General features: G+C 44.3%; 1 protein-coding gene across 1 annotated transcript; it reads left to right on the forward strand.

The window, feature by feature from the left end:
• The first annotated feature begins 503 nt into the window (after positions 1-503).
• Positions 504-26,948, forward strand: SNRK (SNF related kinase). Its single transcript, XM_061565754.1, has 9 exons — positions 504-601; positions 4,555-5,376; positions 11,662-11,841; positions 13,774-13,996; positions 18,266-18,407; positions 19,721-19,933; positions 21,124-21,264; positions 22,375-22,642; positions 26,253-26,948. Exons 2-9 carry the CDS (start codon positions 5,209-5,211, stop codon positions 26,946-26,948), a joined length of 2,031 nt encoding a protein of 676 aa, XP_061421738.1. The 5' UTR covers positions 504-601; positions 4,555-5,208.

A 26,948-nucleotide genomic window follows, 5' to 3' on the forward strand; every position in this document is an offset into this window, starting at 1 on the left:
TCTCATCGAATTTCCTCGGGCTACGAATTTCAACATCAACAAAAATGTTTCTCGTTGTCAACAGTGGAATTGGCAGCATGGGGCCCGACTCTTAGGTTTTTTCGGTAAAGTCACGTAGGTAAAAAAAATACTAAATAATAAAAAGAATGGAAATAATAATAGAAATAAATTAATAAAAAGAATATTAGAAATAAAATAATAAAAATATTATTTTATATCTATTATTATTGCTGTTTTTTTATTTTTTTCCTTCGCGACTTTACCGAAAAATATAATAAAAAGAATATTTCATTTCTTTAATTATTTCTATTATTTTATTATTTATTTTTCATTTTTTTACCTACGTGACTTTACCGAAAAAACCCTAAGAGTATGAAATCCTTGCAGTCACGAAAGGCTTCAAATCTAGCATGGGGGGGGGGGGGGGGGGGGAACACCCCGCCACTCAAGGGGCTTGCTGACTGGATCCGGTTCCCGCCTCTTACGTTTAAACTCCCAGCGATCCGGATCCCGGGCTCTTAACGTTGAGCGGCGAAGTGGCGTTCGCAGCGTCGTTCTCGTCGTCTCCTCATCGCCCTCGTCGCAATGCGGACACGGCCAGGTCAGTGGAGACGTCTCCATCGCGCCGCCACAAACACTGCCACCGTCACGACGAACGTCAAACCACAAATATCAATCATCACCACCCCGCCAACCCCGCGGTCCTCCGCCTGGTCGCGATACCGAGGCGCACGTCTCAACATCGGCGGGGCCCGCCAGGAAAGTGCGTAGGCTTACGAGGAGAGCGTGGAGCGCGCTAGGCCGCAGCGGTAAAACTTGATAAAATGTTTTTAAACCGCAGAATATTGCGGCTGGTAATAGCGGCGAATGTTGCCCGGACGCTTCTTATGATTCTCCCGTGTGTTTGTTCGAATGAAATTAGCAATATCCAGGGGTTTTCGGCGAGAGACGACTTGACACAAGGAGTTGTGTGTGTATTCTTGGGCTGTAGTGATGATGGATAGCGCCCGATGCGCTTTCTCTGCGTGATAGAAGCCAATGCAGTATTTTGATGGCAGTGCCGATAACAGCAGCAAAAATCGAGTAGACAACTACACCAACAACAAAACACACCGGCCGGACTATAATACACGCGTTCAATGTGCCATGGACTGTGGTTGCTACTGTTAAGATTTCTTTGTTTTTCTATAGCGTTCTGCTCCGCGTTATGTAATGTCTGTGTACCCAATGGAAAGCTTCCTTGAAACTCAAGGCTATTTCACAGATGCCTGCTACATTAGAGGATGTGTGGCTGCGATCTTTTTGTCCTCCTGTGTAATGAGCGGTGTGGAGTAGCCCCACCAGGAACAATACGATTGATAGATTGAAGAATCCGTTCTTGTATGCCATCTCCTCTCCTAACCAGCCTCGCAACACAAGCTTCCAGGCTCAAAACATTCCTATCTTTTAAGATCTGACGACTTCGGGGCAAACCTCTTCAGAGGTGGAGGATTGGGTATTAGGATTCGGGCATATTCAGCGTTCAAGGTAGTTGTAATTTCTCGTTGTAACTTCATCGTGACAACTGTCAAGCAAAAGCAAATCTGGTGTCCTCTCAGCCAATGTCAACCGGGCCAGCAGTGGCTGCCAAAAGTGACATTTTGAGGCCTGGGGATGGCCCTGTGTGTGCAGCAGGTTACAGTACAGTACATATAGAGTGGCAAAGTCATGGATTATTGTTCTGACTTATTCCACTAAGTAGTCTCTCACCTTCTTCTTGGTTCTTTCGGTAAAGTCACGTAGAAGGGAAATAATAAATAATAAAACATAATAAAATAATTCTCACAACGTTTCGGCCACAACGCAAGCAGCCGTCCTCAGGTGAAGAACAGGTCTGTCGGAAAGACAGCGTCTGAATGAAACACCCCAGGCTTGGAGCGTATATTTAAGCTGCCAATGAATTAAGAACACTCGCCAAGCAATTGATATGCGAGTAAGATAGCCCTTGTAATTTAATTGTACATATTGAAATATGATCATAATAAACTGTATTTAGGCAGGAAAAAAGACTAGACTTTTTTTCCAGGCGGGATGCCCTATTGGAATATTTGTTGAATCCCATAAATAAGTACTGTATTTTTCCACCAGCTCCAGAGAGAATTGTCAGGTGAGTATTATGCCCTAGCGCATTTATAAAACTACTTTTATGATGCCGTGCGTGCAACTTTCCACAATTAGAAATTGGCTTCTTACTATTTCGAGTAATTGTTCCATTCACTCGTTTTACGTTTACGATTTCCATTGCCATCCACCAAGGTAACAAACATCACAACCACCACCTGTTTGTGCACAGCTTACCAAGGTGACCTGTGATGCATGTGTATTTTCTTGGCCACGTGCTACTATAATGGCTAGTTCGCTCCTCCAGTCTGCGGCTGTTTGATAACGTGGCTTGAGTTTGTGATCAGTGCCCATATTATATATATGGCATGTTTGCAAAGGTTCGACAGTTAGATTTTCACATACTAGACTCACCAAGGTGTCTTCTTTTCATAAGAAAATTAAGAACGCTAAACCTGTCAAATTAACAACCACAGACTTAAGTGTCTATAATAACTGATGACAAAGCACGACCATCATGTGTTGGCATCGTTACTCAAGTTTCATATCTAAATATTGTAGTTGTAAATTGTATAACTGCGCTATTGTAACAATGTTATGTGATATCACATTACAAAGGGTATTGTGAGGCTTATTCTGCTGTCCTTTGGATAAATAAAATACATTATTAAGCCATTCAGAAACTGTTCCTATAAGCTCTCAACTGACATGCCTCTGGCAGTCCATAATTCGTGGTATGTGTTGGTGGTGAACATGTATTTTTTTTGACTGACGTTAGCTCCCCTTTCTGCCTCAATCCTGAAAGCGGCTAAATTGCCTCATTACTTCCACTAAGAGGCTGTATCTGATTAGGGTTGGAGATAGGGCTGACTATCTGCTAACCCACTTCAGCCTCTTATTAGAGTAATCAGGTTGTTTAGCCTTCTGTAATCAAATGAGTTGGATATTATAATGGTAATACTATTTGTCAATCCCCGTGGCGTGTTGGACACGGTAGCTAACTGACCACCTTGTCTGTTATGTGTGGATTGGTGAATTCGGGGCGGGGGGGGCATTAGTGGAATATAACAATAGTTTTAACTTTCGATTTAAAGCTTTCGTGACTGCAGGGATTCATCTTCTTGATTATTTCGGTAAAGTCACGTAGAATGGAGATAATAAAATAATAAAAATAAAACATAATAAAATAATTCTCACGACGTTTCGGCCACAACCCAGCTTAAATATACGCTGCCAAGCCTGGTGGTGTTCATTCAGACGCTGTCTTTCTGACAGACCTGTTCTTCACCTGAGGGGACGGCTGCTTGCGTTGTGGCCGAAACGTCGTGAGAATTATTTTATTATGTTTTATTTTTATTATTTTATTATCTCCATTCTACGTGACTTTACCGAAAGAACCAAGAAGATGAATAGTTTGAACTGTTTTGTCCTCTGGTTCACAACATAACGCAGCAGCAGCCGATCTTACCCATGTATGGCCACCCACGGGCTCCATAGGCACTCAAACGTGCTTTTCTCATGAGATATGATATTTGATACATTATGGGTTAAATTGCCATAGACAAAACACCATAATATTATAAAATATTTATAGGAATATAAAACATAATGTATATTCATATGTATGTCTTAGTAGAACAATATGACATTAAAAGTCACTAAATATTTATAAGCTCGTCTGTGATTATGCATTGCATGCATTTAAGCACTTTCTGCGCAATTCACCAAGGCGTTGTTGAGTTCTTCTAAATGAATTCACAAGACAGGAAACAGCTATTTCTACAACAAGTAATTTGTTCCTGATAAATAAACATATGTTGAGCGTAACATAACATCTATGTGAAAGCTACAAGCAATGAACACATTCTCAAACTGTCAGCAAATTTACCGAATCTAATGCAGAAGATACATTTTGGGTAGGTTTAAGGATGCTGGAAAATACTGTACTTTATCCAAAATTATTTTACTATGAAGATTGTGATTGGCATTTGCGCTCAGCCGGAATGGCTATGCAAACATAATCCTACATTGTCCACCCACAGTCAGCCACTCCACCGTTCCAACAACCATCCATCACAATTTGCTATTTCATTTTTATACCACCGTGCGTTTTCTCTCACCCCGCTTTCATCCACTTCACATATTGATGCGTATCTTATAAGCGTCCCTGCCAGCACGACAAAGCTACAGATCGGTGCAGATTAAACAGCCAGGTCTGCCCTACCTTGTTACGTATCGCTTTAGTCATGCATAGTTGTTGTTTTGAATTCCATCTTTTATTTACTCGGTGCAGCCAAGTAGTTTTAACAGAATGATGCCTGGTACTCAGTTGTGACTGAATGCATGATGCATCCAGTACATATATTGTTTCTCATTTAGTAGCACGGTTGGTACTTGTTGAATATTTTAAATACTGTAAATGTGATCATGCATTATTTTGTACTTTTTTCACAGGTAATGACAACAATGGACTCGGTTTTTTAAGGACATTACTTTTAAGTGAAGATGGAAAATTACAACACACCATGTTGAAGGATGTTGTTATCACTTAAGAAGGAAGACATTGTTGATATACATAGAAAAAACACATTCTATCATCCGGCACTTACTAGTTTCATTTTAGTGACAGGACATCTAGCAGCTGCTTTGTTAATTGAATGAGATCGTGATGGTTCAAGTCGAAAGTATTTGGTGCTTCTCAACTGATTTACCAAAGTTCCAAGCAAGATGTCCTTCACGTACGTCATTCTTCAAAACAGCCTTGGGCTTCTCCAGGGAAGGTTAATACATCATTAGTGTGCCTCGTTGAAGTTACGCACATCTTGCCCACGCAAAAAACCTTTAAAGCGCCTCGCGTCTAAAATATGTCTTTTTGCTTCACAGAGCATTTTAAATGACTTGCTAATTGTTACATAGTTATCACCCAGTAGGTCAGTTTATCCTCAGGGCTATTTGTTCCAGTGTTCTTATATTGAGCAACGCGATAAAAAAAACACAATTTCATTGCATTTTTTGAACACTACGAGACCGAGCACAGCCTTTGTGAGTTCCAAAGTGCGCGAGAGCCTACCTCGTCGTAAACTGGAAGTGATTGCAACGCTGCACGCGATGGAGGCGGGCAAGATAGCCGGGTTGTACGACCTGGAGAAGACGCTGGGACGCGGGCACTTTGCCGTCGTGAAGTTGGCACGCCACGTTTTCACGGGCGAGAAGGTGGCCGTGAAGGTCATCGACAAGAGCAAGTTGGACCCCATGGCCACCAGCCACCTCTTCCAGGTGAGTCTACAGCACTCCACGCAACGTGTCACAAGCCTTGTGATCGAGCCCTTTCTTTGGAGGCCAAGTTGGTGGATCTTGATGCAGACATTATTCTGTGTGTATAACATCCACTTTTAAAGTGCCTTCTCCCAACTACGCTAATCTCCTCAGCTCGCCGATGTGTTTTCGGGTTGTACCGGCATGATATTCAACATTTTTCTCCCAAGTGCTGAGGAGAGCCTGTGGAGGAACCTCAAAGGAAGCTCCCGGGCACGTTGAGCTGAAACGCATCAGAGAGCTATACAGCACAGCTGTGAAACCCTACGGCAGCAGTATCTCAGCCTCTGATCTCTATCCTCTTGAGGAAAGACCATTTCCCCAAAACTTTAGGCTGTTATGGATTTTTCTGTTAGAAGGCAATGTTTAATGATGAATGTCCCCAGTTATTTTTAATTGTGCTTCACCCACCTGCAACACTACATTGTGGCAATTGGATTGCAGTATAGAAAGCAGGTGTTGAACTTATTTATATGGTTAATTGAGTATTGTCCCATTTACACTGTGTCTGTTTTCTATGGGTATTCCAGATTCAAGCCAGAATGCAATATTTCAAGTGAATTAACCAAACATCATATTACAGGCCTTCTCCAAAAAACACCCACCCAGAAAACATTTGAATACTCTGAAGTTTTCTTGAATGAGCAGACTGTTATTACTGTTATCATAACCATACCCTTTGTAGGCATAAAGGTACTTTAGGTATGCATAATTGTAGGTGTCTGTATTACACCTCTGGCATGGAAACTCCGCCATCTGCTCATGACTTATGTTGCCAAAACTCACGGTCGTGTTTTGTGCCTTTGTCCCACACTAAACATTGTAATATTCTATCATCGTTACACCAAAGGAACAGTGCGTGCCTCTGATTTAGACTTCACTCCACGTGTGCTTAAGCTGATGACCACGTCACCCAATTCACCAAATCTCATAAGCTCAACAGGTTGGAGTCGGCAGAGGTAAATGCAGCAAAATCCATTTGGTAGTGTACTACATTCCAATGTCTACGCGTCCTGCCTTCATAAACACATATTGGCCATCGTGGTGAAGTATGGTCATATATCCCACATGACTGACATGGACTGGCGTGGGGGAGGCTGTTATCCAGCAATGGATTAATAAAAAGGCTGCTTTTATATATATGCTTAAGGGTATAGTAAAACATTTAATGTGATAAGTGGATTGGGTAGTCGCTTTGGGCTTAGGAGTATTCAGACATGTACATCTTTTCATATTTCTGTCACTATGGGCAGATGGAGCTTGTATTTCAGATGTCTATGAAAATTGTAGTCGTACATTTACAATATAGCAAACTGACGACATTCAGTACATTTGGAAATAATTTCTAAAAATTAAGTCCGCTTGTCAATGAAAGGAATTTGCAAAACAAGAACATCTGGTTGAGGTTGATTAGGACACCCATTGACTGCGGGCAACCTAACGAGTTTGGTGGGCTAATGGTCGTGGTGATGATTTGATACATGGCCACAGATGGTGCGTGAATCTCATTCGTATTGACGTGTACGTTAAAGTTTTGTTCCGACACCCACCCGCGTTGGCACATGGAACACATTGTCCCCTCCGACCCATACCCCTCTGTTTGAAAGCACAACATGTGCCAGAAAATTATGAAATGTGTTGCTGCAAAAATGTGAAGCTGAAATAATTCGGAACACAAGGATAATATGTGAAATGCAGTGGAAGTACTTTAATTACCTCTAGATGAGTAATGGTGATGCTTTTTTTTCTCTCCCAAATGTGACTGATTTTATAACAATGGGCCTGCCTAGTTTGGATACTTACAATAACATCCTTTGGAATTTTTTTTTATAACCATAAGAGGCATGCAGGGTGTGGAGTGGTGACAGTGATTAGCACACTGTACTCTGACCCATGTTTGATTCCCATCCACGGCTAACAGCAGTGCAAATGAAATCGGAAACCGGTCTTACACCAATCTGAATTAACCAGTGTGGTGAAGTTATGATTAAACAACACCGATGACCCACACGGCAAGGGGTTTTCTTCAATTGAGAATTAGTAAAACGCTGAAAATTATTATAATAAAAGATATGCACAACCCTGTAGTTTTGTTAATTATATTATATACATGTATTATATGTCAAAATTTAGGCTGCCGTATTTAGCATTTGTTTGGCACATCGTACCAAAGTCACTTTTAAGGAAGTTTCTAAATGTAATTAAAAGTTGGTTCACACTGCCAAAATACACACTTCCACACACCAAAACAATATGATTGACTACTGCACTTGTTTGTGTGTGTGTCTGCATATTTATTTATTTGCTTAAAACTCTAATTTCATTCATTAAGGTCATGAAACTCTGCTTTTATTTTAACATGAATTATCCCAGCTCTTGACAGACATCAGATTTCAGTAGTGGTTAGAATCCATGGCATTAACTGAGGGGCACCTCCTGCAAAGTAAACATTATGGATCATTTAATGTTGTGCAAACAGCTAACAATTACATGTCTTTTTAAGACCCGTAATTGGAACATTTTCGGAGATTCATAATTCTAGGGTTAGGCCTACATAATGATCCGACTAAATTGGTGTTGGAAGACCGTCCGTCCTGAATTGTTTATTAAACGCTACAATAATTACCAGCCTTGCTTGCTGAGAAAAAAATGGTCTGGGCTGGCACTTGATGCATTTGCCAAGCTGCCAGGAGATGATATTTGGCCAATAATTTAAAAGACATAATGAATACAATTTAGGATTCTTCTTCTAACGCTAATCTGAGCTGCGTCTATTTGACAATTCCAATGGTTCACAAATACATTTGATCACCTTGTATATTTTTGGTGAATTAGTTCGTGGACCGTGGCTCTATGGGTCCACGATTCCAACAGGGTGGTAAAAGGGTGCAGTTTGCGCAATACGGTCAAGTCGATTCTACGCGGCATCGTCTGTCTGGACAAAATCCCAGTGGCATTTCGCATGGAGCTCCTTGATGCATTTTTCAGTTGTACAGTGTGGCTGGAATTGGAATAATGGATGTGGAATTGAAATAGCGGTGGAATACTGTAGTCGTGTTTTCAGCGGAATTATGTAAGGATGCCTGCGGAGTTTTGGCACCAAAGAACCACATCCTAATCGCTGTAATAAATAAATGACTTGGACTGAAGTTGCAGGGTGGCTTGGGGATGACCATGTCAAAGTACTGAGCCCTCCACTGCCGAGAGCCTGGGTTTGAATCCAGTTGGCCACCCATGATTTAAAGCTAGGTTCTTGGGTATGGCAAACCGATTGTCGATTGTCTCAACGTGGTCACTTTTGACGGCACCAAAAAATATCATAATTTCACCTCCTAACATGATTCCCATAGAATGTGGAATATATTTAAAAGATAACATTGGTAGAAGAAATGGAGATGGAATGAGCCAGAATTACCTTTTTTCTGTAGCTTATTAGCCCCCCACCCCCATGCTGTATTCATAAGGGATCCCCAGAACATTCTTAATGGTGGCTCGTTTTGGTGATAAATGTTCACTGTGCCTCGTGCCACCCTCCAAGTTGGCCGGTGCGAGCCACAGTCCTTATTTGGCTGCTTTGAAAGCCATTGGAATCTTTTTTTTAAGTCAACATATTGGAGGGGATCGGTGTGAGCTTCGTGCACTTGACGTATGTGCACCGACTTGTCCGGTTTTACCTGATATCCTCTCGCGATAACAATTGTTGTATTCGGCATCGATGCTTGTGGAATGCACAGCCATATTTGAAATTACATATTTCATGAGCAGAGTTGGGAGATGCCGTAAAAGCTTTCGGTTTAAATTGAGCTAACTGGTGCATTACAATTTCAATGTTTATTTCACTTCCATTTTACTGATTGCTATACTATTTTTAAATCTACAGAAATGGCCATTAAGTGCTTTTTCAGTAAAATATCGTAATTTGCTCGTGTGTTTGCACTACGCTTTTTTTATATTAAGAAATTCTATTGGAATATATTTATTTCATAAAATATAATTCATAAAAGGTTTCTGTGCCTTTTTACCGAGTCCAATTGTATATTCCAAAGCCAAAAATGAGTAAATGTATAAATAAATATTGCAGTGGTACATGGAAAAAAGAATCTGCAAATTTGTATATATGGATGTTATTTATCTTATGCATCACGTGGTGCAGTGTACACAAGACACCCCTATGAAAGCTTAAGGTCAACAGTGCTTTGCTATAAAGATCCTTGACCCAACAGTAACCGCATTTTTAATGGCTATTTTAAAAACATCTGTCTCTTCAAGGGTACTTTAGTGTGTGATGTTGAGTCATAGAGAAACCTCCATTCTTTAGATTTGTTTTTTAGAATAGGCAGATCCGATGTTGTTTTTTTAACATCTAAGGATCATGCATTTAAAAGCCTCTGACAAAACCACTTGGAATGTGCCCGATCTTGTCAGGTCTCGGACGCTTTTGGCAGCTTTGAGCCTGGATAGTGCTTGGATGTGTGACCACCATGTACATACAGGTGTTTGTGGGGACTTCGAAGATACGCGGTGGGCAGTAGAGGAAAGTTTAACACATTCACTGTTGTAGTGTATTTCTCTACTTCAGTATATACGTGCCCCACCTTCACAACCTGCACTGACCATCATGGTGAGGTATGGTCAATAGCCCTCATAAATTGCACAGGGCATGGGGGTGGCCCTCATTCAGCAGTAGATAAAAGAAGGGTTGTAGACAGTCCAGTTAATTGTTTACATAATGGCATGTGTCCCCTTAATATTTTTTAATATATGCCGCATAAATAAGGGATAAAGTACAGTGTGCCGCTGTTACACTCCCAAGCTAGCTTGTGTTATCCACTGCCATACATCTGGTGTGGCTAATAAATAAATAATGCGTACATTTTCCATGCTCTTTACGCTAAATGCAAAGATCAAAAGACACGGGCATTACAGATAAACTTCCTCGTTTTAAATAAGAAAAGCGCATTTAGATATGCCACGGAAAAATTAACTTAACCTAATATTTACATTCATGCTCGGTTGTATTTTGATGAATGTGTGTAATTGATAAAGGGCTGGTATTTGTTTCTCCTCTTAAGAAGTTGATGTTTGATGAAAAGGGTTAGGGCAACTTGCAGATCAAGTAATTTATCATCATTTGTGTAAAAACATGGAACTGTTTGTAAGTTAACATTTGATGCTCATGCGGTACTTCTCACCAATTTGTATCTGGCTTTGACACACACTCTTTGGGCCATTAAATCGCACAAATAGTAGCAGCTGAATAAATGAATGAGCTGTGCATATGTACCGGTCGCGGTTGCTTTAGATGCAAACTATTAGCAACTGGGACCTCAGCCTCGTGCCAGCTGTGGTTGCCATTTAGGAAGCAAGGCAAATCTCATTAGCTCACTCAACAAAGAGAGTAGAGGTATGCCTGTCATGCCAATTGCAAAGCTCTGTGGATCTTTTTAAGGTTGTCACCGCACAAATGTCCTCTTGCTGTCGCGTGCTTTAACGTGATTAATAGTGAAGATAATTGTGTCGATGCGATTGGTTGCTTGAGCTGGCTATGATTTTTTTGGGTTCTAGGGGTTTTTGACATGAAGTTAAAGTCCAGATACGTCGGCTCTCTGGTAGTGTGTGCTTTAAAAACATTACTTGCGACACACTATGCTGGTGTGATGCTGTATTGAGAACATTGTCGTCATTCCTTTAAGGTTTAGGCTCTTGTGTGAGTTGGTGATCTATCAATTTGACACCCACTATCTCCCAGGTGGTAAGAATTACAAGAGCAAAGGTTGACAGATCAGCACCTGGGGCTCCCTTATATGCACTAGTAACGATTAAGCCACACTCTTTTTAGAAGAATAATGCCCTTTATTTATGTAGGAAAGGCTCACCAAGACTCAAACGCCATTTCAGGAGGCTCCTACGTTGGGATTTTTGACCAATCCAATAATGGTTGATTAACATGTGGGAAGAAACTAGCACACAGAGAAAATCCAACAAACAAGGGGATAACACTCCAAGGCTTCACACTCATTTATTCTTTAACCTTTTGATTTCGTGCCATCTCCTGGCCACATTGCAGCCTAAACCATGGTCAACCCTGTTTAACATCGGAGATTCCACGAGATTGGGTACATTTGTGGTGATTTAACTGTTGTTGTTGCAAAAAGTTGCGTTTGTTTGCAGATCGGTTGCTTAAGCGGCCGTCCTGGGCGTCACCGACTCGCCTGACCCCCCGCACTTGCGTGCTTATTTGAGCAGGAGGTGCGGTGCATGAAGCTGGTGCAGCATCCCAATGTGGTGCGACTCTACGAGGTCATCGACACTCAGACGAAGCTCTACCTCATCCTGGAGCTGGCCGACGGCGGGGACCTCTACGACTACATCATGCGGCACGAAGGCGGCCTGCAGGAAGAGCTTGCCAAGACGTACTTTGCCCAGGTACGCGCCCCGTTTTCAGCGCCCCAATACCCCGTGAACATTTGCCGTCGCTTCACTGACGCTCGCGGCTGGGAATGTGCACGTTGCCGACGGGTCGTGCGACAAGGTGCAAAAAATAATTGAGCACTGACCTACATACACCGCAGAGCTTGTTGTGATACCCCCAGCTGCGCACATTATTTCCCCATCTGGCTAAAAGCTTTGGTCCCTGTTTATGCATTTCCTCCCATATTCTCATTCATTCTCATTCATTTCATGATTTTATTATTTTCACTTTTCATTCATATTTCTCATTCCTATTGCCAAGATTCCGTCGGGGAACTGGAGTCTCTCTGCGTACCTACTTGAAAATGCCTGGCAAATGGATTGAAAGACTTGTGTAGAGTCTTGCTCTGTGTAGCATCGAGGAGCTTACTCAAGGTTCTGCATGACATGTTAAGTTACGTGCTACGGAGTTATCTTGCAAACATTCATTTTATTTGAAGATACAATGAGGCCAGCTCAATAAATAGTGCTCCACAATTGTGTTGCGCACTGCACATGAGTGTATCAAATTTACAATAGATAGGCTTAACACACCTCATTGGAGGAAGAATGTACTTCTGCAGTGAAATCAGCACTTTGTGTAGGATACACTCACTCTTTCACCGCTCTAACAAGTGTGAATGCAACAGATGATCCATTAAAATGTATTGTAATGCTTATGAAGCAAACATCAAAATGTGCATGTAAAATCAATTATTTCCATTTCACATTTTTGTATGTGCTTTGTTCATGGCAACACTGTAGCCATTATGGATTCTACATATACCCCATGGTGAAAAAAAAGATGTATTTGTAAATCTAAGCATGGTGATACAATACGATCTAGATTTTTATAGCATCTATGTATGTTGAACTTCGCACCGTATATAGCCAACCGTGCTAATATAAATACAACCACATCTCAAGACTCCGCAAAAAGAGCGGGCATATATTGATTTCATATAGACAGTCAATCCTATGCAGTGGAAAAAAGGGTAAGGGCCTTGAGCTTGGACTTGAAATGCTGAATAGGATCAGGGAGATGACGGCATGGATAGAATATGGAAGGAAGTTCCAGAGCATGCGGATCAGTAGAAGAGAATGAGTGACCTCAAGGAGTGACTGGGGCTTTGACAGAATGCTTTTGTTGCTGCAGTTAAAGAGAGTGTGGAAGGGAGTAGAGTGAGATGAGCGGGTAGAGGTAACCACAGGTGATTCCATGGAGAACCTTGAATACTGCAAGCACAGTAAAACCTCGTTATTTTGGTATTTGATCATTCGTGATTGGGGATATTCGGCACGGCTGCGCTTTGGGCATGTATATACAGCATTAGTAATTTGCCATGAGCTGAATTGCCGTGCCGAATGGTCCAATTTTTCAGCATGCACGTGGAGCGACGACCAAAACAATGGCTCAGTCTAGAGGCGGCGCGCGTGGTTGGCGTTAGCGCAGACCGGTCGCTTTGGACTTTACCTTGTTTATGCACTATGCAAGCCACCTCTCTCAGAAATGTTGTCTACACCTACATCGAGAAGTAATAGAAAGGGACTGCAGTATAAATCCCTTAGTCTGCGAGACAAATCCAAACTTTCGGATAGAATTGATGCAGGTGTGTCGATGTGTATGGTGTGATGGTGTGTGAAGAGTTTGGAAAACAAATTTTGATATATATTTTTTTATATTGTGGCAGGAAGCACTGGGGGAGTACCATTGTACATAATGCATCTAGGCCAGGGCTCCATATGTATCGATTTAACAAGGGTTTACTGAGATTGGATTGCGACGACGTGGTCTATGGCTTTCTGGTGTGAAACCTGTAAAGCGGCATCTCGACGCTTCACGAACCCACGGAGAGAAAAAAATCGCTAAAACATAATTCCGGCTGTGTACGTGTGTGTGTGTGTTAGGTGGTCCACGCCATTTCGTACTGCCACCGCCTGCACGTGGTGCACCGGGACCTGAAGCCGGAAAACGTGGTGTTCTTCGAGAAGCAGGGCCTCGTCAAGCTCACCGACTTCGGGTTCAGCAACCTCTTCCAGCCAGGCACCAAGCTGGCGACAAGCTGCGGTTCGCTCGCCTACTCGGCACCCGAGATCCTGCTGGGCGACGAGTACGACGCGCCCGCCGTGGGTACGTTCCTCGTTGTACAGCGCGTCGCTTTGTGTTCGGCAGAGGGCTCGTGATCTTTCAGCTTCAGGGTAAAATGAATGGCACTTGCCAGAATAATGTTGCGCATTTTTTTTCTGGAGTGTTTACTTCATGCTTAACATTAACAGTACTGCGTAGTCATTGGCAGTGGCGCTGTATAGCTCTCTGATTTGTACCGTTTGGCATGATGTCTGACGTTTCATTTCACATGCTGGAAGCTTCTTCAAGAACTCAATTGAGAGGCTCTCTTTTTCTTCGTTGATTATTTACTAAACGTTGATGTTGATATCACTGTCATCACCGTCAGCCATGTATGTATTTTGACCTTCTTTCGCACCGTACATAGCCAACCGTGCTGATTGGAGATGTTCTATCTGCTGCTGGATAAGGGCCTCCACATGTTGTTGGCACTCCGAACAGTCTCGGAATGCCACAATCCATGTCACTCCTGCATGTGAGCGAATTGCATCTCCTCGGTGGGATCTGGAGACTCAATGTATCGCTCATTGAACTGTGTTTTTATAGACTGGTATTGATGCTTGCTGAAATGCAGCATTGTAGAGCCTTTTTTCTTTAACAAGTCTGTATTGAAAGTAAACTTAATTGTGTTTTGTGTTAAAAAGGCCGACGCATCCAGTCGGATGAATTAGCTTACCACTGCCAAGATAGGTACCCCATTAATTGCTGGCACAAGCGTTCTTTTTTATAAATCACAATTTGTGAAATATTTAGTAATGTCATTGAATCTGTTTATCGATGACAACTAAGAATCATCACTGTCTGCGGCGGGGGGGGGGGGGGAAGTATCGGTCTCGTTGTCGTGTGTGTACATTTTGGCCAAATAGGACTGCAGAGACGAACACTTAGGACTATAAGAATGAACTGTTGATGTGGATGTTGGGTGTTTTGAATCAACCGTAAATGTTTGTTTACTAGACGAATCCTTGTGGAAAGTACTAGAGCTGTCCACTTAGTCTTGTTATGGACGCGTGGTACCTAAAATGCTCGGCAGCTGTGGGGTTTTTTTTCACGAAATGCATGATTAAATGTCGTGTCTGTTTACCATACACAATTACGCACGCAAGCGCATTCCCATGGACCTGCATAATTGCGTACGCACACGTAAGCAGGCAATTGCGACCGCCCTGGGGTGGTGTGCGTGCACGCGCGCGTGCGTGTATGTTGTGGGGAGCGGTAGTGTAGCGGTTAGCGCGCTGCACTCCAAACCCGGCAACCCGAGTTTGATTCCCGCTCACAGCCGACACCAGGTGACGATTATCTGAACCGGCCTCAAATGAGTACCTGGTGCGATTTATATAAACATCGCTGCTGGGGAGACAAAGGGGGTCGTGCGTGGTGCTGGCCACCCACCCCCTCGGGTGCCGGCCTTCGTAGGTGCTCGTTAACAGCACTTCCCCCCCCCAACAGTCTGTTAAGGCTAGATGGGAGAGCTTTGTCTTTGTGTGTTGGAGCAAGCACATGCATGCAACAGGAGACATGGTGGCATGCACGTTCGCACGGCTTGGTGCTCATCCCCGCAGGGGCACGTCTCGACACGCTGTGGGGCCCTGCGTGCGTGTTTCTGCCCCGGCTGTTTACACCACTTTTTCCCGCAGGGTGGAAAACATAAAAAAAGAGAACGAATTATTATTGCATGCTTGGAGATAATTTTCTACGTAACTAAGCCACTTGTTAAGTAACAGCTCAATGGAGCTGTTACTTAAATAGTCCAGCTCTTACTCTAGGAGAATTGCAATATCTGTAGGTGTGATCCGTTGTTTCCTGTATTGCCTTGTAAATGGAACAACGAAACGGTCATACGCGTGGAGTCTGTGATGCTTTCCCAACATGTGTTTGTCCTCGGTATAATTTATTGTGTAAAAAAGAAAATAGTTGAATGCATCGTGTTGACTTGAGAAAATGAAGTGGGCTTGGGAAGAACACGTCGCTTGTGATGATGGCCAATGGTCAATAGTAATGACAGTGGCAGCTGACACAAGGAACTCATCCAAGAGGGTGTCAACCAAGGACATGGAGCGATGACATTAACACAGGTCCTCGGTGGATTGCACGGTTGGCTACGTACAATGCGAAATAAATTTAACAAACATACATGAGACATGGTGGTGGCTTGGGGAGCCCTTTGTCCAGCAGTGAATTCACCATGACTCACGATGATGTACATTTAATGTTTTGTAAATGTGATTAAAACCCAGCAAACGGTGAGCTACCGTTGAAAATGAAATGGCATGGTCCTCCAAAATCCTTCCAAGTCTACTTTACAACAATCTGTCTCAAATGGTCGAATGTGTTCACACTGGTCAATTCGTCTTCACACTGACCACTGCTGTCTGAATTTTGCATGTCCAGTCGTGGCTTATTGGATTCGGTGCAAGTTGTGAAACTCAAGTAGCCGTTAAATGGCATATCGTAATTATTCCGTTGGGCATACAGAAACATACCCGCAGTCATTGATTGATGATGATCAGTCAGGCATCAGGAATGTTGGGAGGGTGCGTCTTGGTGGCCCAAGCAAGTTTGTGCGCGTGCCGCGTCCGTCTGCCCGTCCCTTCCTTCCGCACATCTGTGACACAGCCACTTCCAAGCCGGCAAGGCCCAGCTGATGTAGACCACCTTCATGGCCCTTTTGTCAATTGACTACTTGTTAAGGGCTTCACCACACTGTTGTGCAGGTCCTTTGGGGTTATTTGAGTAGACTTCACGACGTTGGTCAGGTTGGTAAAGTCTGGGAGCCGTAGAAGTTTCGTATGACATACTCTTTTGTTCTTTCCGGTAAAGTCACGTAGATAGAAAATGAATAGATCGCGACGTTTCGACCGCAACACAAGCGACCGTCTTCAGGTGATAGAGAGAGAGAGAAAGCTACTGAAACAAGGTCTTATGTAGGCCTGAGATAGGTGCAGCCTCGGGGTAAGAGGGCGGGGCTAGAGATGGTCTCCTGGAGGCTGTGGAAGTGGCTATTGTATTGTGAGAGATTAGCATGTCAATGTACGGGCATAGTCTGCCGCAGCATCAGTGACTTGCCTAGTATGTCGCAGCATCGGTGACTGGTATGATGACTATAGTATGACAATTGATTTTGCTGCACTGTGCTTAGCTGCCCACAGTGTAGTCCTGCAGCACTGTTTGTGCATGGTGGTCACCCATTCAAACACAATCCAATCCTATTCGTTTTTGAGATCTGATGGGATTGGATGTAGAATTTGGTCATTAGCCAAAAAAAAGAAAGGAAAGGACAGTTGCTTACCTTGTTTTGTGAACTTATTTCATATCCATAGTTTTGTTTGCAAATTGTGTCGAATAACAAAACTACAGCAGTCATTGTTTTTTAAAAGAGTGTTATCTAAGATCTCTCATACCAAGACTGATGCTGATAACCCAGCCAGTTTAAAACAATGACTCGTGATAATGATACAAAACAAAAACAACAGACAATACAGTGCGAATATCACTCGGAGAAAAAAGAAAAACACGATCTATAAATTTAAATTGGGCCTAATGATCAAGTATTTTAGTGTTATCGTTGATATTGTCTGACTAAGCAAGTGGGATACTGAACAATAACTCAATGTGGGGGAGAATGTTATGTAAATGTACGGTGTGCTTTAGTACATCCCCACAGCCAGTGTCCCCATTCTTCTTTGGCCCCTTTACCGGCTCGGACGTTAATTTTCTTATCGTTGTGTTGCAGAAAAGATGAATGATGGAGGCCAGTTAATCGGCCTGCATATGAGTATAGTGCATAATTTCTCACGAGGAAAATATTTGAAGCACACCCCCCCCCACTGATAAGGCCTTGAGGTATTCCATTGGGTTTTCTTGTCAGAGCGCTAAGAGTGGGCCCCACTAATTTTATCCCCCAGCGTTTGTGCCTAATGGAGTGCTTTTACATAGTTTTTTTTCCAAAGATGTTTACGGCTGTCGTAGAGTGCATGGCTCCCAGCCAGATTTTGAATTCGCGGTTCATCAGTGGACTCTTTCTGGAGTGCGAAAATATGGCGCCACCTCACAACGAGCAGCTGAGAAGAAGTTGTCATACAACAAGTTCCACAAAGCGTTTTTAATCATCAGCTTTCCGCCAACGCTTCGGTACGTCTACCCAGCAATTCACAGCGGCAGGCGTCGAACCATCAACTTGGTGCGAATGTGCTCGGCCGCGTTCGCAATCAAACGCGACGCTGGATGCCGGCGTAAAGTGTAATTTTGTTGCTGTGTTTGTGTGCGGTGTAGACATTTGGAGCCTCGGCGTGATCCTGTACATGCTGGTGTGTGGACACCCGCCATTCCAGGAAGCTAACGACAGCGAGACGCTCACCATGATCATGGACTGCAAGTACACGGTCCCCGCGCACATCTCCCGCGAGTGCAAGGAGTGAGTAGTGATCGGTGCTTGTTTATTTTTACCTTGTGCCTTCACACCCGTGGCACACAATTGGGCTGTGATTGGCAATGATGAAATAAATAAAAAAGTGTTAACACACACCCAATCGCACAAATTTCAGCGTGCACAACTCCGTCTCGACCAAACACAGGTGCACACAATTGCACAATGGGCCACATCCACACACGCGCTGCCCTGGAATGTACACATTGGACCCAGCTATGTGGATGCAGCAATGGGTACAGTGTGTTTGTCTCGGCGTAGTGCCTTGAGAACTCAACCCTTTTTAATGCATAGAGAGAGGTTTTGCCGAACGTATATTGCCATGTAGTTGCTGTGTAATGTAATTTTTATGTAACTGTCGTATCCCGTATAAAATATGCATCAAGCTGTGCTGTCCTAATGGCTCTGGGTCGTCACATGAGCCCGGCTGTAATGCAGTTTTTGCTTCTGAGCAATGAAAGCTGTCAAAGTATTTTTGAAGGACAGGTGAATCGGTTATCAAAGCAGCCAGCCAGACCAGTATATCAATAAGCAAACTCGCAGGCAGGAATGATTATTACATTCGGGATGACGGTGTGCGATTGATAGAAATGGGTGAGAAGGGATGTATCAATACTTGAAGACATTTACATAAATGCATGAACCTAATATAACTTGGTGAGAACCCATTTAGGTAGAGTATTTCTCGTAGGGCTCGTGAGTGCTGGTAGTTTTAGAGATATTTATATTTAAAACCTTTACAGAAATATATAATCTGACATCAATCTAACAAACTAAAAATTGGTCAACACCTCTTGTCTGGCAAATAATTCCGATATACGAGGTACACAGTTGAATTCCCATCACGTGTATCATGCACAGCTATACTGGTGCCACATACAGATGGAGCGTCGCCTAACTCGTGGCACAAACTGCCCCTTTGTGGTTCAGTGATTCATCATGGTTTGGTGGTCATAATTCTATTTAAAACTTATAATAATGTATTCCTTTGTCTTCTCTTTACTGTCTCGATCGCCTAATTTTTCCATTTACTCTGCCTCATTTGCCCCATTATCCTAAATATAACGTTCATAAACCATTGGCATAATATCTAAATAATGGTTTCTTCACAGACACAATTTGATGCGTGTATCGTCAGAGTAATCTCCAAGTCTTCACACGCCTACTACACACTCTGGTTTTGATCATTTAACTCGGTGCATTTGACCACGTGCCTACACATATAAGGTGCGCGCTGCCGTACTGAGACTGCGTGCCGTCGTTGTCGTGTTTTCCCTCTGTGATGCACGCGTCTCGGTCAGCCTGATCGCTCGCATGCTGCAGCGCGACCCACGCCGCCGCGCCTCGCTGCAGGAGATGGAAGGCCACCCATGGCTGTGCGGCGTGGACCCCTCCCCCGCCGCCAAGTGCAGCACCCCGCTCATTTCCTACAAGAGCCTGTCGGAGGACGAACACAACGGCATCGTGCAGCGCATGGTGCTGGGCAGCATCGCCGAACGTGACGCCATCGTAGAGTACGTGGCCTCAGCACTGCGAGTGACGAGCGGATGAAGCTCTCCGCTTGACGTATCTTCGGGGGTTGTACTGCGTGCTGTTCGGCACAATGTCCGGCATTTCGCTCCACGTGCCAGGAGCTTCGCCGTGGATAAAAAAACGCCAGACGTCATGCCAATACGCCCCGTGGTACAACCAGGAAACACGTGATCAGAGAACTAGGCAGCAGAAATGTAAACTTTCATTCGTAGTACAATGCGTGCAAATGCATTGACTCTCGTTTTCTGCCTTCCTCGCTTCCCCAACTGCTTGGGGGTGGAGTAATGTGTGAAGCCCTTCATCCAACAGCGGATTGACGAAAGGCCCTGAAAAGTATTATCCTCATCACCAATGCATAGGCTTTCACAGTTGTGCAGTGTGGCTCTCTGAGGTGTTTTGCACCATGTGCTGGGAGTTTCTGCAGTTCCTGAAGTAGCTGCAAGCACGTGGAACAAAACGTCGGACATAATGCTGAACAACACGCAGTGCAGTGCGAAAATGCATCGGGGCAATGTTATGATTGCAACCCATAATTTGTGCTCTTTTTGTCCGGAGATTCAAATGTTTATGGTTTTATCGAGTAAAATGGACTTCCTGAAACTCGGCATCAATTTTGGCCAAGCATTTTTTTGCTTTGCTTGCAAATTCTGCATCAGTTTTTCCGTGTTATGACCACAGCATTTTCAGTTATGGAAAGCGTGGGCAGGTTTCTTTCACACCGCAGTTTGTAATCACAAAAATAACTCGTGCTATATTAAGTACCACAGTTTGTGCCTCGGACCAATTCGCCCAGAATACTCCTGATCTCATCAGATCTCAGAAACTATGCAGGATTGAGCCTGGATAGTGCTTAGATGAATGACCACAATGCACGCCTAGTTGTCATAGGCGACCGGTAGGGTGTGCTGTGTTCAGAGTAGCAAAAACAGCGCGGCTAAATTATTTGTTGTATTGTGCTTCCATGCTATGCCCACCACTTTCATAAATCTGTACTGGTCAGCATGGTGAAGTCTAGTCAACTATCCTCCACGATCTCCACAGTGTGGGGAGGGCCCACACTCAAGGGGGGGGGGGGGCTGTTCATGTGTACGTGTGTGTGTGTACGCCTGCAGTGTATGTTCATGTTTTGTTCTCATATTCTCGTTCATTATTGCACATCGTCATTTTGCAGGGCACTGGAGGCAGACCGATACAATCACATAACGGCCACGTATTTCCTGCTCGCTGAACGCATCCTCAAAGACAAGCTGGACAAGCAGATGCAGAGCCCTCGCTCAGGAAGCCCTAGCGCTGCCACCAAAGCGCACTTCAGGTATGTAGTACTCTTTCTCTTCCTGTCCATGGCAACACGAGTGGTATTTACTGCGAATATTTGTCGATAATGTGGGTTAGGACAAAAGTCGTTCGCAACTGGTGACTTGTTGCGTCTCCTTTCGCAAACATTCTTAAAATTGCTCGGGCCAATTTGGGGTCCGGCATGTCAACCAGCAGCAAACGACCGCACCTGAGAAGCACAATTTTATTTGTGGGTAATTTGGAATTTGGACTTTGCCCAGACATGGCCAAATATGTACATGCTGTGCAAACCAGCACACCCTTAGTTTAGCACATCATGAAAGCTTTCAGGCTTTGAGCAAATCTCGTTTTATGCTAAAACGAGCCACCATATGTTGAAGCAAGGGAATAAATATTTTAAAAGCATTGGGTGGATTAGTTGGATTTAAAATTCCCATGTGAGTGAGAATCCAGTGCTGATATCTCTGCATTCCTTTGTTCGTTTTCAGCGCCAGCAAGAAAAAAATATAATTTTCTCATCCACTACTGTTTGGCTCGTAAATAGTTTTGGGTAGTAACTGCAGTATCATTTGTCTTAATGGCAATGCTTTGCTGATATTCATTTTTCAATCGCAACGTGCGAACATCACGACTGAAAATAAATGCTTCTGCTCATCATCATCGTCAGCCATGGTCAGTCCACTGCTGGATGAAGGCCTCCCCAAGCCCGCCACCTCTCACGATCCTGCAATGTAATAATATACCTAGCACCTGCACACAAACTGATTTCATCACTCCATCTCCCCGGTGGACGTGCCTCTGCAACGCGTTTCATACCTTCGCTGCCGCTCCAATATTCTTCTTGACTTTCGTCCATCATCCCGTCCAGCAATGTGTCCTGCCCAGTCTCAGTTTTCTTAATCGTGGGAATGATGTCATGAACCCGCCCATGTTCTCTCATCCACGTGTTCCTCCGTCTGTCTCTCGGTGTGAAATTCCAAGCATCTGTCCGCGCTTCTTGGGCACTTTTCAGTTTTTTTTGTTCCGTTTTTCTTGTTGCCAATGACCATATGTCAGAGCAGGTTCTGCTCGTCCCATGTAAAAGTTCTGCCTAAATCGATCATTGTTTTATCCCCCGGTTGCTCAGACAATCGTGGCCGGCGCGGATCAACATCTCCCAGGAGATCACCGACCTGTCTGGGCCCGGGACATCGGCCGGCTCCCAGGGCTCTCCCGCCGATGGGTCGTCCCAGCCATCCATGGGAACCTTGACGCCGGCACGGGCGGCCCCATCTCCTGGTGGCACCGGCGGGGGGGGGCGCAAGTCCGTGGTGTTCACCGTCGGAGAGGGCGAAGAGGAGGACGAGGAGGAGGAGAAGATGGAGGCGAAGAGGAAACAGCAGCAGGCCGTGCAGGTGGGTGTTTTATCGGAGGAAGGGATTTTTGCGGTGACCTCCGAGCAAGTGAGCCCGCACGGTCGCTGCGCAGGTATCACAGCGATACACTCTGCTGCTCCTGATATGGTCCTCTGGCTTGACTACCTGAATGTGACACCATTGGAACCTCCTTTGCCAGTAAAAAAACATGATAATTGGTACCAATGGTGTAAATGCTTACCCCGAGCTCTCATACTCTGATGGTGCATTGTCTTTGAGTTGTGCGCCTTTTGGCTTCATCTGGTCAAACACCATGTGAGATTATGCTCTAAGGAAAGCTGTCTCGGGTGTGGACCAATCAATTTCAAGGACAGTGCATACATTATCAGAGTTATGTTTTTTGTTTGCATTATGACTGCAGGAATTGTGGTCTATGCAAACATGACTCCTTGTAAAAAAGGTGTCTGTTTGTTGCCAGATAAAAGGGTAAAAAACCAATTACCTGAATGTGAATTATTGTTGTTGCTCTGCGTCTACATCGGCAGCCATACAAAAGAAAAAGCTGCTGCACATGTTGTTTGCAGCTGTTGGGTCGTATACGTGAAGCGTTGCGAAAGCGTGTACCGCTTGATGTACGGGTGGACATTGCAGATCCTGTATCATTGGCTATAAGAGTGAGTTTCTTTGTGCTGGTGACAGTTTGCATCCCCAAATTGAAGTTTACCGATTTGCTAATTCATTTTCACGAGTTTTTTTTTTCTTTCAGTAAATTGGTATACCGAGTGTGTTGAATTTGCCCAAAGTGAAACTCGTGTTATCAACTCCAGAGTCAATGACTGATAGGAATTTGAACTTGCATCCTTCTGGTGGCAAGCCATCCACTGGTATGACCTCACCAGATATTATACATTTAATTAATTTCTGATTATTAACAGCCCTTTGTCAATCCCCTGCGAGGTGTAGGTATCCTCCCCATGTCTTATTGGTCACGCGTCACCACGCTGGTCAATGTAGGATGGTTGAAGTGGAGCAGTTTGAGCAGTTCAGATATCACTGGCAAACTGATGTTCGTCAAAGCCTGAAAACAAATTTTCATTGCCGGGATCATCGCGCAGTGCACTCACCACTGCGCCACGATTACCGTGTAAATTTTATCAACGACACTGAATGGTTTTTTTCCTGTCTAGATTCTCCTTTGCTTATCACAACTCGGTGGAACAACTTCTTGGTTCTTTCAGTAAAGTCACGTAGAAGGGAAATAATAGAATAATAAAATTAAAACATAATAAAATACAATTTTCACGACGTTTCGGCCACAACGCAAGCAGCCGTCCTCAGGTGAAGAGCATGCCTGTCGGAAAGACAGCTTCTGAATGATTAATTTTCAACCTTAAGAGATTGCCATCACAGCGCACTGCAAACAAGTTAGCCATTTCGTTAAGACCACTGCTCCGTTGTGCACCAGTGTAAGCAGTGCATTTTCATTCAGCCTCGTGGCTTTTTTGTGAAGTGTTTTGCGAGATGGTCTTGTACACCGACCCTTTAATTGTACTCTCGCTCATTCTGTAAAGAAAATGCAGTGTTTTTAATTAAATAGGACGCACCGTACCGACCTGCGTGACAGGTGTAGGGTGATTGATTTGGAGTGGCATGTTCAGTACAAGAGTCGTACGGAGGTCAACTAACCTAAGCACAGTGGAGTGAGTGGGAAAGGACCATTGATTTTTTTCTGAACACAATGATTGGCAATTCCAAAGCATTTATGCTCTAATGATATATATGTAACCTTGTAATGACAATATTGAAGTGAGCGGAGCTTCTAATGTATTATGAACCACTTTCTCTTATAATTAAGTGGGTCTAAATTATGTAATTGAAACAATTCCTCCAGCTTACACATGAAAGGCTATGTAATTAAAACAAACACCTTGTTTTTTTCAACATCTCGCAACAGCATTGATAAATACCATGTTTGTTTCTCTAATAACAGACGAAATCAAAATGATGGCAAATTCTGGAGGAGAATCAAATAAGATCAACGTATTAAATAGAGAAATGGAACCCTCGATGCAATATGAATACAAGTGCAAAGTGAAACGCAACGCAATACTGTTTTGCCCTAAAACCTATTAACTCTCCATCCAAAACATGTGAGTAATGACCAGGCGTTTAACGGGATTACTCCGTGAACCCATGTAACAAAGTTATCAAAACGCCTACATCATTAGACCACCTTTGCCAGTACCAAAATATAATAATAGGGTTTTTCCCCTTTTTTCAAAGAAAGCCGTCTCTGGTGTGGAGCAATCAGTTTCAAGGACAATGCATATATTATCAGAGTGTGTTTTTTGTTTGCATTTTGACCGTATTGTGGTTAATGCACACATGATTCCTTGTAAAAAGGTTTCAGTTTTGTTGCCAGAAAAAAGGGGAAAACCCCTATTGTCAAAACGCTTGAAGAAAAATGGGTCCTGACCCCATGTGACCGTTTTAATCTCCTCTCACATTATAGAGCCCAAGTGCTCCCAAACACCACGGTGGCGAGATGTTAAATACCTCGCCTGGTATACAGGAGGTCGTGGGTTCAATCCCGATTGATGCTTCTACATATGGAGTTTGCCTTTTCTCCCTGAGGTCGTGTGGATTTTTCTCTGGGCCCTACAGTTTTTCCCCTCTACATTAAGAAACATGCATTTAGAGTGTGTTTGGCTGCAGTACATTTCCCTGCGATAAGCCACTTCATTCATCTATAATTTGTAGCCAGTTCGCTTCTGAAAAAGAGCTGTATAGCTCAGTGGGACATACCTGGTAAAATAAAAAGTTTAGTTAGATGTGCTGCGTCTTTTGCCAAGCCACATGTCCTGTGATCTTTCCAGTGGCATACTAAATTGTAATAACATTTTCCCGTAATTGGAGAGGTTCTCATCTTGATTTTAATAAGAGTCCAATTGATTCAAGGCATTTCTTGTTTCTTGGAGGGCCTTAATAAAGTTTATTATCGTAGACCAGGAATGCAAAGCTTGCATAGTGGGCAAGAGTGGCTTTGATGGCTTCTGAATGGTCTTTTTTAATTGAGAGCCTGGCATCAGTTCACTCCCACGTCCTGGGGGCACATTAGACAGATTGTGTACATTAATACCTGTTTTGATATACACTGAGGTGCATATTTGCTCGTGACTGCGTAATCCTCTGAAACATAACTCTCAATTATGTTCTTGCTTCAATGAATGGACTTAACGTCATATTTTAAGTCCCATTTTTGTTTAGCATTCCGCAAAGGATATCGCACAAATGTTGAGTAAGCCTATTTGGCGAGGATAAACCATTTGGTTAATTCATGTTCCCAGTATTTTTTTATTTTTTTTTAAATTGGACACCTGGAAGTTTGTTTGACCTCTCAGATGCCTCTTCTTGGTTCTTTCGGTAAAGTCACGTAGAAGGGAAGTAATAAAATAATACAAATAAAACATAATACGTTATTTTACCGAAAGAACCAAGAAGATGAATCCCTGCAGTCACGAAAGCTTTAAATCGAAATCTCTCAGATGTCGTTTTCCTCACGTATGTATGTACGTTGAACTTCTTTCGCACTGCACATAGCCAACTGTGCTCATCGTTTGTGTTCCCTTCGATGATTGTGCATGCCCAGGTGGTGCTGCGTCGGCGCCCGTCGCTCATGTCCCGCATCACGTCACGCAAGAGCGCCCCGCTCCTCAACCAGATCTGCGAGGAGGCGGAGGGGGGCGAGGGCTGCGAGTCCGAGGATGAGCTCAGCGTCGGCGCAGCGCTCGCTCCGCAGCTCAACCGCCTGCGCATGAGCCTCGCCTCGCCGGGCACTGCGCACAAGCGCTACCCGCGTGGCCGGCGCACGGCCGGAACCGGCCGGCCCTCACCGCCCCACAGCCAGTCGCCCGACAGCCACGCCGCCCGGCCTCAGCCCGTGCACCAGCAGGGCTGCAGCAGCTCCGAGACGAGCGACGACGACAACAACAACGGCGGCGGCAGCGGCCTGACGGGGCAGGGCCAGCACGAAGACGGGCCGCCGGGCGGGAGCGGCGGCGGCGGCGGAGGAGGAGGAGGCGACAGGGGCGGCGGAGGCGCCGGAGAGAGGCCGAGTCACGGGGGAGGCGGGGGCGGAAGCAATCAAGGCGGCGAGGGTGGCGGCGCTCAGCCGGGGGGCGGCGGCGCCAAAGGCGGACAAAGCGGTAGCGGGGCCGGCGGCGGCGGTGGCTCCGCCCCCCGGGTGGCATCCTGCACGGGCGTACAGGAGGTGTGCGTGTCGGACAGGAGCGGCTGGCGTTGGCGGCGAGGCCTCAGACTGCGCTCGACCCGCTCGCAGCAGTAA

Source organism: Lethenteron reissneri, chromosome 35 (genome assembly GCF_015708825.2).
Source record: "Lethenteron reissneri isolate LAM-NWPU_2019-01 chromosome 35, ASM1570882v1, whole genome shotgun sequence".
In the NCBI taxonomy this organism is placed as follows: Eukaryota; Metazoa; Chordata; class Hyperoartia; order Petromyzontiformes; family Petromyzontidae; genus Lethenteron; species Lethenteron reissneri.

Bases quoted from the DNA above. Each gene is read 5' to 3' on its own strand.
- SNRK (XM_061565754.1), top strand. From the start codon at position 5,209: ATGGAGGCGGGCAAGATAGCCGGGTTGTACGACCTGGAGAAGACGCTG. The intron at 11,842-13,773 runs GTACGCGCCCCG...TGTGTGTGTTAG, and splicing joins CCAAGACGTACTTTGCCCAG to GTGGTCCACGCCATTTCGTA. The intron at 13,997-18,265 runs GTACGTTCCTCG...TGTGCGGTGTAG, and splicing joins GTACGACGCGCCCGCCGTGG to ACATTTGGAGCCTCGGCGTG.